This window comes from Elephas maximus, chromosome 22 (assembly GCF_024166365.1).
Source record: "Elephas maximus indicus isolate mEleMax1 chromosome 22, mEleMax1 primary haplotype, whole genome shotgun sequence".
NCBI classification, from domain to species: Eukaryota; Metazoa; Chordata; class Mammalia; order Proboscidea; family Elephantidae; genus Elephas; species Elephas maximus.
Window position 1 is genome coordinate 24,609,201 of NC_064840.1, and position 12,255 is coordinate 24,621,455.

General features: G+C 56.3%; 1 protein-coding gene across 14 annotated transcripts in view; it reads left to right on the top strand.

The window, feature by feature from the left end:
- The window catches only part of PISD (phosphatidylserine decarboxylase), a 57,988-nt gene that overhangs the window by 41,883 nt on the left and 3,850 nt on the right, over window positions 1–12,255 (top strand). For 2 of the 14 annotated variants that reach the window (XM_049865353.1, XM_049865355.1), the window contains exons 1-2: window positions 5,207–9,583; window positions 11,114–11,279. The exons of 2 other annotated variants lie outside the window; for them this stretch is intronic. In XM_049865353.1, the coding sequence (XP_049721310.1) occupies window positions 9,531–9,583; window positions 11,114–11,279 (219 nt within the window). In that variant the 5' untranslated portion in view covers window positions 5,207–9,530. Of the gene's footprint in view, window positions 1–5,206; window positions 11,280–12,255 lie in introns of those variants that run through there. 10 more of the 14 variants (XM_049865342.1, XM_049865351.1, XM_049865343.1 and 7 more) reach the window with 9 other exon arrangements.

Here is a 12,255-nt window from a genome sequence, read left to right on the forward strand (position 1 = left end):
AACCAAGAGCTTTCATCTTAACTGGATTTAACACGGCAAGTGCTGGGTGAGGGGAAAGGTCAGGCTTTATGGGTCAAAAAGTTAACTTACTACTTAGACCGAACCACAGTCAGAATGGGGAAGGGATTTTGCATTCACAAAGAGATGCCTTTTGTAGCCTCACTCTTCTTTCTTTGCTTTGTGAAAAAGGAGGGTAAAGGCATTCTCAGGGTCTTCAGGCAGAGATTGTGGCCGTTGCAGAATGAAGTAGTGTGTGCCGTAAGCCTCATGTGCCGTGCTTGCTGTTGGTCCTGGAATAGCCCTGCCACTCCCAAGAGGTTGTGCAAGCTAAAGGACAAAGAAGGGTCTCTTTCAGAGTGGGCTGAGACCTTGTTAAAACATCACTGCTAACAGTTCAGGGTTAGTGAGAAATTTTGAATGGAAATAAGTAATCTCTAGAAAGAGGGGAACATAAAGTCATAAATATTTCTTAAATAGAATGACATCTATAAACCTAAAGTTATTGAGTGACATCAGATTTTCAGGTGTTGGGGCATGCATAGCTGTGCCCTATGGTGAGTCCTTGGGTTATCTGTTAACATCTAAACAAACAAACAAACAAAAAAAACCCCAAAACAGTTGCTGTTGAGTCGATTTTGACTCATGGCGACCCCATTGTGTGTCAGAGTAGAACTGCCCTCCGTAGGGTTTTCAGTGGATGTGACCTCTTGGAAGCATTGCCTTGCCATTCTTCTGAACTGCCAACCTTTTGATTAGTAGCCCAGTGCTTAACCATTTGCATCACCCAGGAGGTCCATGTTAACATGCGGATGATTTCCTTTCCACGTGGGATGAGACAACAGAGTCCCAAATCTGGTGACAAAGACCCTCGTTCCGTAACAATGTGCCAGAGTTGGGAGGAGCCTGTCTCCTTGGCTGCTAGTACCAGTGGGCAGAAGAGCATGTGGTGGAGGAGCTGGGCTGATGGCAGTGGTGGCTTGCTCACCATCCTGATGGATGTAAATCCAATCCTGGTCTCACATGTCCCTCTGTTTCTCCAAGCCTTGGCCCTCAGAGGTGACTCCATGGAGATGGAAGGGACTGCCAGGGAAAAGTGAGGCTGGTTGGCAGCTCGCCTGCTTACCACACCCAGGCTGAGTTGACAGAGGAAAATGGTTCCTTGTTGATACTGAGCTCCCCCGTGTAAAGACGCAGCAGTGCACACTGCGGTTGCATCATGAAGAGGCCCTGCTGTCCTACCTTCCCTCAGCTTAGGAGACTGCTGTGTAGGGAATCCAGTCTTGGGTTTTTCTCCCCAGTAACAGAGTTTAGAAGGTGCCCTGGTGGCTTGGCTGCTAACCGAAAGGTTGGCAGTTTGAACCCATCCAGCTGCTCTGCGGGAGAAGGACCTGGCAACCTGCTTCTGTAAAGACTACAGCCAAGAAAACCTTATGGGGCAGTTCTACTCTGTCACATAGGGTTGCTGTGAGTTGGAATCAGCTCAACGGCACTTAATAGAATTTAGAGTTTTGTGATTCAAAGCAAGTTTTTCTATCGTGAACACTTTTGAACAGAGTAGAAAAGTGGAGAGAACACAGAATTACCTATATACATAATAGATATTTATGCTTCTGTTTTGTCATACCTACTTTTATCCATGTGTATGTATATCTTATTTTTCTTGGAACCATTTGGAAGGACACTGCAAACATGATGCAGCTTTTCCCTGAATCGTCAGCACATATGTGAGCGTGGTAACAATGCAGTTTTGTTGCTTGGCTGGCGTGGGGGTTTGCTGGGGAGGGCCGAGTGAGGAGCAGCAGCGGACGGGAGGCCTGAGAGTCAAGAGCAGCCGGGCGCACGTCCATCGCTCCCTCCCTGTGTTAGCATAGTTTGCTGATTCCCAGCCTCTGTTTAGAGTTTTAAAAAAGTATAGTGCAATATGCCACTTCATGAAAAAGCATGAAGACAAATCAGACTGTGTAAACAGGACCCTGGGGAAGCACCCTGTGTCCTTGTTCCTGCCCAGAGTCCCCCTCCGTGCCATGGTGTTCATGGTACATGATGCTGGACGGTGTTGAATGTACTGTGTGTGTTTTCAAACTTTATGTCAGTGCTATAGTTTTGCTATTCTTATCTGTTAATTCCCTTATAAAGGTGTTTCGGGGGTTAAATGCGAATGATGTCTGGTCCCATGCAGGCAGGGAGTGGAGACTGTTCCACTTCTTACCTGTTGTTTTTGCTGCTGGTAGCTGCTGCTGAGTCAGCCCCTGACTCACGGCGACCCCACGCAAAGTGGGATAAAACGCTGCACTGTCCCGCACCATCCCCATGATGGGTTGCACATCAGACGGTTGTGATCCACAGGGTTTTGGTTGTGATCCACAGGGTTTTCGTGGATCCATCTTAGTCTGGAAGCATCGTAGCAACATAGAAGCCTCTCCTGACAGGTGGGTGGTGGCTGCTTATGAGGTGCGTTGGTCAGGGATCAAACCTCTGTCTCCTGCGCAGTGGAGAGAATTCTGCTACTGAACCACCACTGCCCCTGTCTTACCTAATAGGTGCTGAGAAGACAATTGTTGTTAAAATGGGCGAGTGGTTAATTGGGCAGGAAAATAGATTCTCCCTGCCTGCTCAGGTGCAGCGTGAATTCTTGGAGCAGTTTGCTTACATTGCTGGACTAACTAGCAGGGGCCAGATGTCCTCAGGAACCGTGGGCTCCTTCCAGAGAGGAAAGGAATCTCAGAGGGCTCAGGGCCACCCTTCATTGCTCGGATGAGGAACTGAGTCTGGGGACATACACCTCCTTCCCGGGGCAGCTCCGGCTGTGCTGGGGTGCAGGCTGGACCCCAGATCCTGGCTCTAGTTCTTGCCTCTGCTCCTGCCTCTTGGCAGTGCAGGGCTTTGTGTCGGATCACTTGGGAGCTGCCTCGCTTGGCTTTGGGTGGCCAGTGCGTGGAAGAGAGGAGGACTGTGCCTGACGGAGATGGGGAACTTAATGCTACATTTCCCCGGTAGAAGGGTGCCTTCAGGGCCCTGCATGAATCTTTCTGCTGGGCTCATTCTACCCAGAAGTACTTTACAGGTAGTCATAAGTCAGTTCTGACGTAAGCTCAATGCCTCTTTTTTCTTTAAATTTTCCACTATTATTGCTTTTTATTATCAGTATCTTTATAAATCTGATCTTTGTCTTTGGGGGTTGGAAACATTACAGGTAAACATCTGAGAATGATAACGTCAGCAAATTACATGTATGCAATTACAAATTACATCGTGTGTAGTAGAAGGAAAACAAAACAGATGGCCGTTAAGTGCGGTTTGTTGTAACTTGAATAAGTCATAAGTCAGGAACTACCTGTATTTTCTCTGCCATGCTGCAGGCCACCCCTCCCTGGTGCTTGGGCAGTGTTCTTATGGGCCTGGGGCATCAGAGAAGCCATGGAGGTGGGACCCCAAGGCTGGGGCTGGTGGGACGGCCAAGAACCATTCTTGAACACAAGTGGCTGGGAGTATCTTGTGTGAAGAAATCACCTGAGGGCAGCTCCCACTTGCCTGAGCTCCCTGCCCAGACTTCTGGGAGGCTGATGACCTGTGGCTTCTTGTGCTGACTGTGGGACACCAGCCATCATCCATCATCCCACCCAGGCAGTGAGAATTAGCTGGGAGCCCTTGCCACCCTGCCGCTAGCACAGGGCCTCAGTCCATAGGGAGTTCATGATATTCACTCAGCAGGACCCAACATCAAGAACCATTGGATGGATTCACTGCGGGAGGAAGACCTCTGTCCGCAGATGCTGGTGGCCAGCTGGCCCTGGGCTGCAGAGACTTGCAGTGGCACTAGGCAGCACTCCTACTCAGGGGAGTCCACCCAGGGTGGGAGGAATTAAGGACCCTGTGGCCAGAAGGGACCTTCAAGGAGGTAAAGTAAAACTTAACCAAAGGGGTCCTCCCACCCCCCCGGAATTGCGAATTTCTTGTGTGGGTGGCACACCCTTAGAAGGTGGTGAGGGCTAGTCTTAGGGCAGGCAGGTGGATTGGTTTTGAGTTTTCTAAGCTGCTGATCCACTGTAGAAGCTTAGAAAAAGAAGAACCAGAAACTTAGAGGATGGTTAAAAAGCAGCATTGTAGACGTGGTGTGCCCCGGGGAGAACATTGGAGTTCCAGAAGTTGCTCAGCAAATGGAAAGTAGAGCTGGTGCCGACGAAGAACCTGGGCTTTTGGCCCACAGTCCTTGTCCCCCAACCCCCCAGGTCTGACTTAGGCTAGGTCTTGCTCTGTAGCCAGGGAGCCTGTGTGCCTGGTCTGGAAGTACTGCAGGCTTTGGGGAAGGCAGTATGGTCTGTCTTCCAGGTTTTTTCTAGTTCTGGAATTTGGTGTTGCTAGGAGCCTATGTCCCTGTCTTGCAGTGCTTCAACTGCCTTTTATCCCATCTCTAATGGTGTTTTGCTTGGAGCTCTATGGAGAGAAGGGGTGGGAAGTTCATTGGGGCTCAGAGATCAATTAGTGATGTCTGCTGTGGGCACAGGATAGGACACTGTGGAGCAGCCTCCATGTTACCTGAGGTCCCCTAGGTCAGGAACCAGACCTTGCTCCCCACTGCCTGCCTGTTCCTCTGGCTCGGTGTAGTTGTTGAGTAGCATGGATATCCACAGGGGTAGGCCTCTGCCTGTCTTCTTCCCCTGCTGCTGTAGGTGTTGCATAGTACTTGGCTGGATTCAGATGCAGATTTGTGTGGGTTTTTGTTCAGGGCAGGCTTGGCCCCTGCCATCTCCCCAAGTCTAGTGGGCTCACAGGTTATTCACCTGCGCTGTGGGCACAGATGAGGGAACTAAGGGGGCACCAGGCCTCAGGCCAGAAGTTCAGCTGATCTGTTTCAGTGGTCTGTGCCATTTTTTGGCCAAGGGCTTTTTGTTCACTGGGGCCTGGGTATGTGTGCCTGGAGGAGAGGAGGAGAGGAGGCAGAGGGAGGCAGCCGAATGTCATCAGGCGGGGGCGTGGGGAGGAGCAGGGACTTTAGACAGTTTCTGTTGGGCTTAGAGAGAGGGGCCGGAGGAGCTCTCTGCTCGGCCCAGTGAGGATCCCGGGGTCCCCGCAGAGGTCAGCCACACACGCGCCCAGCGGAGGACAGACCCGCCTCCATCCCCAGGAGGCGTTGCCCACGGGCTGCCCAGCCCCCTCGCTCTGCCGTCCCCGCCCCCTCCCCGCCCCTTCTCCCTTAGCCCCGGCCCCTCCTCTTATAGCCGGCAGGGCGAGGGCGGCATCCCAGAGGCCGCCCCGGCCCCAGCAGCCGAGTGGTGGCACCGGAGTCCTGCCTGCCCGCCCCAGGTGCCCTGCGCTCAGAGCCGCCTCCGGAGTCAGAGTCAGCAGAGGAAGCCGAGCGCCCGGAAGCCTTCTCTGAAGAGCTAGCGGCCCGGCTAGGTCTACGGGAGCCTCAGGTGACCAGGGAGGTGCCGCGCTGCCCCGCGCAGCCGGAGGCCCAGCTTCAGACCCAAGGGAGTGCCCGTCTAGCCCTGGGGGCTGCTGGGCACTCGAGAACGTAGAACCCAGTTTGGGGCTTCTCCAGCCCCACACCGGTCACAGGGCTCAGGCTGGGTGAGCTCACTTCCTCACATTCTTCCTGCTGCTGGCAAAGAAGGGAAGTGATGGCATGGACCGGTGGGCCAGGCGAGGGGACTAGCCTCAGGTGCTGAGACCTAGGGGTCAGATTGGGCGGGGGGCGACAGCTGAGGGGCACTGTGTGCTTCAGTGGGACCCTGGAGGTATCCAAACTTGTCCCAGTGTCACCACCCACTGACCGGCGCCAAAGAAAGCGAAGGTTCCTTTTCTTTGGAAGAATGAAGGACCCTGCCAAGTTCTGCTTCTGCCTCCCTCCCACCCTTCCTGGCCAGCCCTGGGCCTTGATAAGAGGCACCTCTGAGCCTTCTCTTTGCTTCCTCTTCCCTTGCCCAAGACAGCTCACCTGTTTCACCTGGGGAGAATCCATTTCCTGTTCCCTACTTTCAGAAGGGCATTGAAAGTTTGTCTGCTTCCAGCACAGGGAAAGGGTTGGGAGCCCGACCTGGACACAGCTGCCTGGAGGCCATGTCTGGGGGATGTGCCTCAGGTCGGCCTGTAGACGCCATATGGGGGGGCACTGGAGGTTACTGTGAGGCATCAGGAGGGGTGATCCTGGCACCCAGTGTGATTTCCACTCTGGGGAGCAGGTTGGCCGCAGGTTGTCTCTGGCAGCGTGCGTGTGTGGAGCCTCCAGGCTCAGGGAGAGCTTGCTGGGGATGGGGGTGGGCAATCTCCTGTCCCCCTCCCTGCTTCCCTACCTCACTGAGGCTCAAACCAGAATCTACCAGGCTCCAAGGTCCCTGGGCAGCAAGCACACTCCTCCACTTGTAACTGTCCTGGCTTCAGTTGGAATGTTCCATTCCAGCGTGGGGGTGGGGGAGGGTCATGCTGTCTTCCTGCCAGGCACTGAGGGGCAGACAGAGACATTGCAGTGCTGCTCAGGTGTGAACCCCCAGAACAGCATGTCCTGACAAAGGCGACCCCCCTCCCCCCCCGTAGCCACACTGGGCCAGTGCTCCCTCGTCACAGGGTAGCCATAGCTCCTGAGCTTTGGACTCTTCCTTCAGAACGGCTGTTGAGCCAATTCCCATCTTTTCTCAGTGGGCTTGCCTTTTTGGAAAGAGAGGTGAGGCAAGGTGGTGAGGTCTGAGGTTTCTGAGCAGAGGTGCAGGAATCTGGAGCCTGGGGGGCAGGATAGATAGGGGTGGTGGTGGATAGGCGGGGGTAATGACCCTTTCCATTTCCAGATGAGGAAGCTAAGATGCAGAGAGGGCCTGTGACTTGCCAAGGCCTTTCCTGGCTCCGGGGGCAGCCAGGATTGCAGTGAATGGGTTTCCCCCACCCCCGCCATAAAGCTGTGCTCTTCGTTCTTAAGTTCCAGGTGGCTGGCCTTTAAAATCCTACTGGTCACAGCCTGAAACTCGCCTCCTCAAGGTGTTCTTGACTCCCTGAGGGGAGGTGTCAGCTCTTCCTCATTCAGGCCACCTCCTAACAGCATCTTCATCGGGACCTTAGTCCTCCAGTCCCATTCAGAGCCAGGGTGGTAGAACTCTCTGCCTTGGGTCTTGGTAAGGGCTATCACCGGTGGGGAGAGCAAGTGGGCTTCTGAAGTGGGTGGCCTAGAGCACTGCTGGCCTAGGAAGTGACAAAACAGTTACCTGTGGGTACCCTCTCCCCTCTGTGCGTCCCCTCTCCCCTCTGTGCATCCCTTCTCCCCTCTCTGCGTCCTGCAGCTGAGCTGGAGTGCCGAGGCTGTTTCCTGATAAGACGGCAAAATTCCTGTCTGCTCCCTGGGAACCTTTTGCTGCCCAAGGACTGTGGTTTGGAAGAACCTCGACACTCTGGTCTCAGTGTCCCATTTTGGAAAAAGAGGAAGAGTAGTGATGGAGACAGGACCTGTGGGCTCAGGATCCCTGCCCAGGCCCTGCCTGCAGACCCCAGAGGTTTGTTGGGGGTGAGTGCTGGTGGCCCCCGGCTCAGCAGTGCTTCGTGTCTTTCTAAGAAGTCAGCTTCTTGGGGAGCTTCTTGGAGGGCTGGTCTGGACTGGACTTTGTGGGTTCTGGGTCTGCTGCAGGGAGGAAGAGCAAGGGCCAGAGGCCTGACTGGCCACTCGCAGCACTCGCTATGGGAGAATGAAATGTAAAGGTTCATACAGGAAGCTGCTTTGAGAACCCGAGGTCTGGGGCCAGACTGGGTTTGTCTGTGAGCTCTGTTTCTGTTCTGAGGTCTCCTGAATGTGCCTTTCTGACAGGGTACTACAGTATGACCATTCTATATTCCCTTTCAGCCCACGAGGCTACCTCGTTTCCTGCCCTGAATCCGTTTGTGTGCTCAGTCTGAGCTCTAGAGTAGGGAAAGAGCCTCGACTTTGGAGCCAAGGACCAGACTCAACCCTGGCTGTCTTCTTTGGGACCCCCTGAGCCCGTTTCCCTGTGTACAACCACCAGCTCCTGGGGGTAGCAGGAGCCCACTGTGGAGCCCGGTTTCCTGGTAGGCTGGGTGGGGGGTGCTCAGCAGAGAGCTGGTCTGATTGACGCGACATGACTCTTGTGGTAGGAAGGTTAGTGGGAGGCTCAGCATGGGCCTGGGGCAGGAGTAGGGTGGCCATGGGCCTGGGCCTGGCCCTGGCCCTCTCCCTCAGAACAGCTCTTATCTTCCTGAGGGGGGACATTTATGTGTTTATGTGTTTATGTCTGTGTGCTGGGTGAGGCCTGGTGAGCAGGCCTACCAGGCATGGTCTGCCTCTAATCAAGTGGCTCCTCCCTGCCTGAGAAGGTGAGCTTGGGATGGTAGAGGGGTCTGGAATGGGCCTGGCTGGGGTGGGCCAGGCCTTGCCACTTTCTCAGTCAGGGGGAGAAACCCATGCTTCTGGCCACACCTGAGTTGGCCTTAGCGTCCTGGTGCCCAGAAACCACTAGCATACCCAGGGATTCAACACATCTCTGAGGCAGGTGCCAGGCCTAGGGAATTTTCATCTTAGTGGCTGAGGTGTGAGCTGGCCATGCTGGTGGCTCAGTTTGGGCCTCGGAGTGGGGTCCGAGGCTAGGTCTTCTTACGGCCTCAGGCAGTAGATCTTGGGGCCACGTTTCTCCATCTAAAGGTGGCTACAGGCGCCTGCCCCCTTCCAGGGCTGCCCTGGGATTGGAGGCCAGTGGGGCGGGCTCCGGTCAGCCCATGTCATCGCCAGGGGCCTCGATTACCCTGGACTGAGATAGCAACTCCTGTGGAATGTTTGCTCTTCACTCTCCTGTTATCTGTGCAGACAGGAGTAGAAAGGGCTCTGTAGGCTGGGCGTGTCCTCCCACGTAGCCAGGCAGGGCCCTGGCCTAAGTGCTTTCTTGAAGCAAATCCAGGGAAAGGGGCTTGCGGGGGCTGCCTTGAGCTTTGTTTCTGGCCCTCCCTCCTAGCCTCCCACTGCTTTCCACAAGGCGGCCCAGGTTGCCATCTTTGGAGGGGGCCTCTAAGCTAGGTACCAGGAAATGAGATGTCCTAGCCCTGCACACCCCACGCTGGGGATGAGGGTCGCTAAGGAGAGAGCCACACAGATCAGGCCCTGCTTCCCTGTTCCTGTCATCCCTCAGATGCTGCCTGAATCGAAAATGGGTCAGGTCCTGATGAGGGAGGGCCCAGCCTCCAGCCCAGACAGGCTGACGCTGCCTCATGGTCCTGGAGGGCAGGTCAGATTCCCGCTGCCTGGGCTCTCCCCGCTCATCTGCCTGCTCACAGTGGTGGGGCAGGTGGCCAGCCCTGGGGAGAAGTGTGCAGGGGCTTCTGCATGGCTTACCTGAACAGGTGGTGACCCAGTGCTATCTGTTTGCAACAGCAGCCCCCCTCTAACTTGTGCCTGGTGAGCCACTGAGACAAGCCCTGCAGGGCCTCGCTGGAGCAGTGACAGCCCTGAGCAGTGACAGCGCAGAGCTCCTGTGGCTGGGGGGAAGGGGAGGAAGGAGGAGAAACAAAGGCGAAAGCGCCTGGCGCCGCCTGCTGCTGCCGTGATGTGTCAGTCGGAGGCTCGCCGAGGACCAGAGCTCCGCGCTGCAGCGAAATGGTGAGATCCTGCTGGCTGCGTCCTAACCCCCCTATGCCCCGACATGACCTCCGGAGGGTCCGAGTGCATGTGCGGCGGCCTCGCAGTGGCACCGGTGGCCGGACACCGGGGAACAGCCCCTGCGGCTGGAGGGGCCGGGCCAGGCGGGCCTGAGTCGGCGAGCCCGCTTCAGGTACCTGCGCTTCTGGGGCCGGCGGGGGCCTGGGGCTCTGCCTCGTTCCTGCACCTGGCCTTAGGGGAGGAGCGCCGCTCTGCCCGGATTGGGCCCCAGCTTCTGCAGTGAGGAGGGCGGGCAGGGAAGCCGCAGGGAAAGCAGTGGTTTGTCTGTCTTTGCTTGGCCCTTACCACCTTCCCATAGTACCTTTTCAGAGCAAGATGGGGGTGGGGTGGAAGAGGAATGAAAGCAGGGAATCTGGGTGACCTGTGGCCCTCCAGGTCACCCTCCAGAGCGTGGAGCCCATCTCCTGTGGCCATCACTGAACAGTGGGGCCCGGCGCTGACAGAGGCCCTCATTTTTAGCGTTTTTAATATCAGCTGAAATGGCTGTTTCTTTGCTTGTCTGACAGCTGGGAAACGGAGGACACAGACTCTCTTTGAGAACAGTCCATAACAGATGGGAACTTTAGAGTCCCCAGTTGATGTAGTTGCTTTGCAGATGAGGAAACTGAGGCCTGGGACATCCTCAGAGTGAGTGACATTGTCTCCATGGCTCGAGGGGGCATAGGCGTGTGACAGGGGACTTGGGCCTCATTGTTCTGCATCAGGAGGCCAGAGGTGTGGGGAAGGTCTGCGAGGCTGAGCTCGTGCTGAATACACTAAACGTGAGCCGCTGGGGCTGGGGGAGGCCCACCCACCTGTGCTGAAAGGAAGGGCATCAGCAGCGTGGCCCCAGGAGAGCAGGGAGACGGCCCGAGCACGGTGGCGGGCGGTGCACACTGGAGAGCCCCACTGCTGTGGAAAGGCCCCGCGGGTGGATGGAGACGTACCCAGCTCTCCACTGACAGGACCGTGTGTGTTCGTTGGAGATCTTGTCTTGCCCAATCCCTTTATTTAGCAGAGGAGGAAACAAGGCCTGGAGCCATGGAGAGGTCCTTCCAGGTCCTGCAAAGGGATGGAAACAAAAGATTCAGCACATGGTTGCCTAGCCAAGTGGGGTCATAGCTCCCCTGTGCTGCGCTGCACAGAGCTGGCCCCTGGGCTCCCCTCCCGCTGCTGGGCGCCAGAGGTGGGCGTCAGGGCTCTCCACATTTTCTTGCTGTCTTCCCGTGAACCCTCCGTCTCAGCCATCCCTGCATCCCAGCCAGCTGCAGGTGGGAGAGACTGGGCTGTGAGCTTGCCTGGCCAGGGGCAGGCCGGTCCTGACTCAGGTGGGGTTGGGATGAGGGGCACACCAGTGCTTCCTGACCACCTCACTCAGGTTTGTTTGTGGACCCCTGTGGATCAGGAGCTGCAGGGTGGGGGTGGGGGAGCTCCTGGGCCCTCCCAGCCCCTGGCGGCTGACGGGGCTGTGCGTGCACATGTGCCCGGCAGGTTGCAGTTCCCCCAGCTGGCCCTGAGGCGGAGGCTGGGGCAGTTGAGCTGTATGTCCAGACCCGCTCTGAAACTGCGCTCCTGGCCCCTCACCGTCCTCTACTACCTCCTACCCTTTGGAGCCCTAAGACCGCTCAGCCGGGTGGGATGGAGGCCTGTGAGCAGGGTAAGTGTTTGTGTGGACACCGTGGCCCAGCCTGCCCTCCCTCCTCGGGCCTGAGGTTGAGGCACAGGGAAACCCGAGTTGGCAAAATTAGAGGTGCTTGGGTGGCTGTGGGGCTGAGCCTCCCTTGCCCTTGGGAAAGACAAGGCAGCCTTCAAAGAGAAGTCTGGGTGGTTGTGGGCTGTGGGGCTGGTGGGGTCCAGCCTGCCACAGAGGGTAGCCTGCCTGTTTCTTGCCTGCCTCAACTGTGCCATTTTGGGGCTCTGGGTTCTGAAAGAACCCACATTGGGGATTCAGAAAATGGTGTCTGTCCCCAGTTTTCAGGCAGAAGCAATCCTAGGAAGTGATTTTGAGAAGAGTTCAAAATAACTGAGCCCACCTGGGGAAGGGGGTTGTGGGCTTCTCCCATTGCCCTTAGCTTCTTGGGTTGGTGCCCCATGGGAGGGAAACCTGGTTCTGGGCCCTTGGACATCCAGGGTGGGTGTCAGTAGGGCTTGAGAGCTCAAGGGCACTTAGCGACATTGGGGGCATGAGACGAGGCTCCAGCCTGTGCCTGAAAATGGCGGGGGTCACAGGGCAGCCCTGGGCTGCTTTAGGTAGCCTGGTGGCAGCTGAGAGAGGTAAGAGTAATTCTCTGGGCGCCACTAATTCAATACTTCATAGAGGTGTTCAAAGCTGGAATGAAATTGCTTTTAAACCTTGAGGAGACAAGCAGCAGCGAAGTTTAAGAGTCTGCCTCTTCCTGGGTGCTTGGCCCTGAGGGAGGACCTGGTACCCATTTGAGCCCATTGCCTGCCCTCAGCTGTTCCATGCTCCAGCCCTGAGAGCTTGGCTGCAGGAGACCGATTCCCCTCCCTGTGCTGGGAGCAGCCCCAGATGCAGATGACTTTGCGGACTGGCTTAGTCACAGGACAAGGCCCCCTGGCACGCAGGCCTGGCTGTCGAGCTCCTCACGCTGGGCGCACCAGGCCCTCAGAGT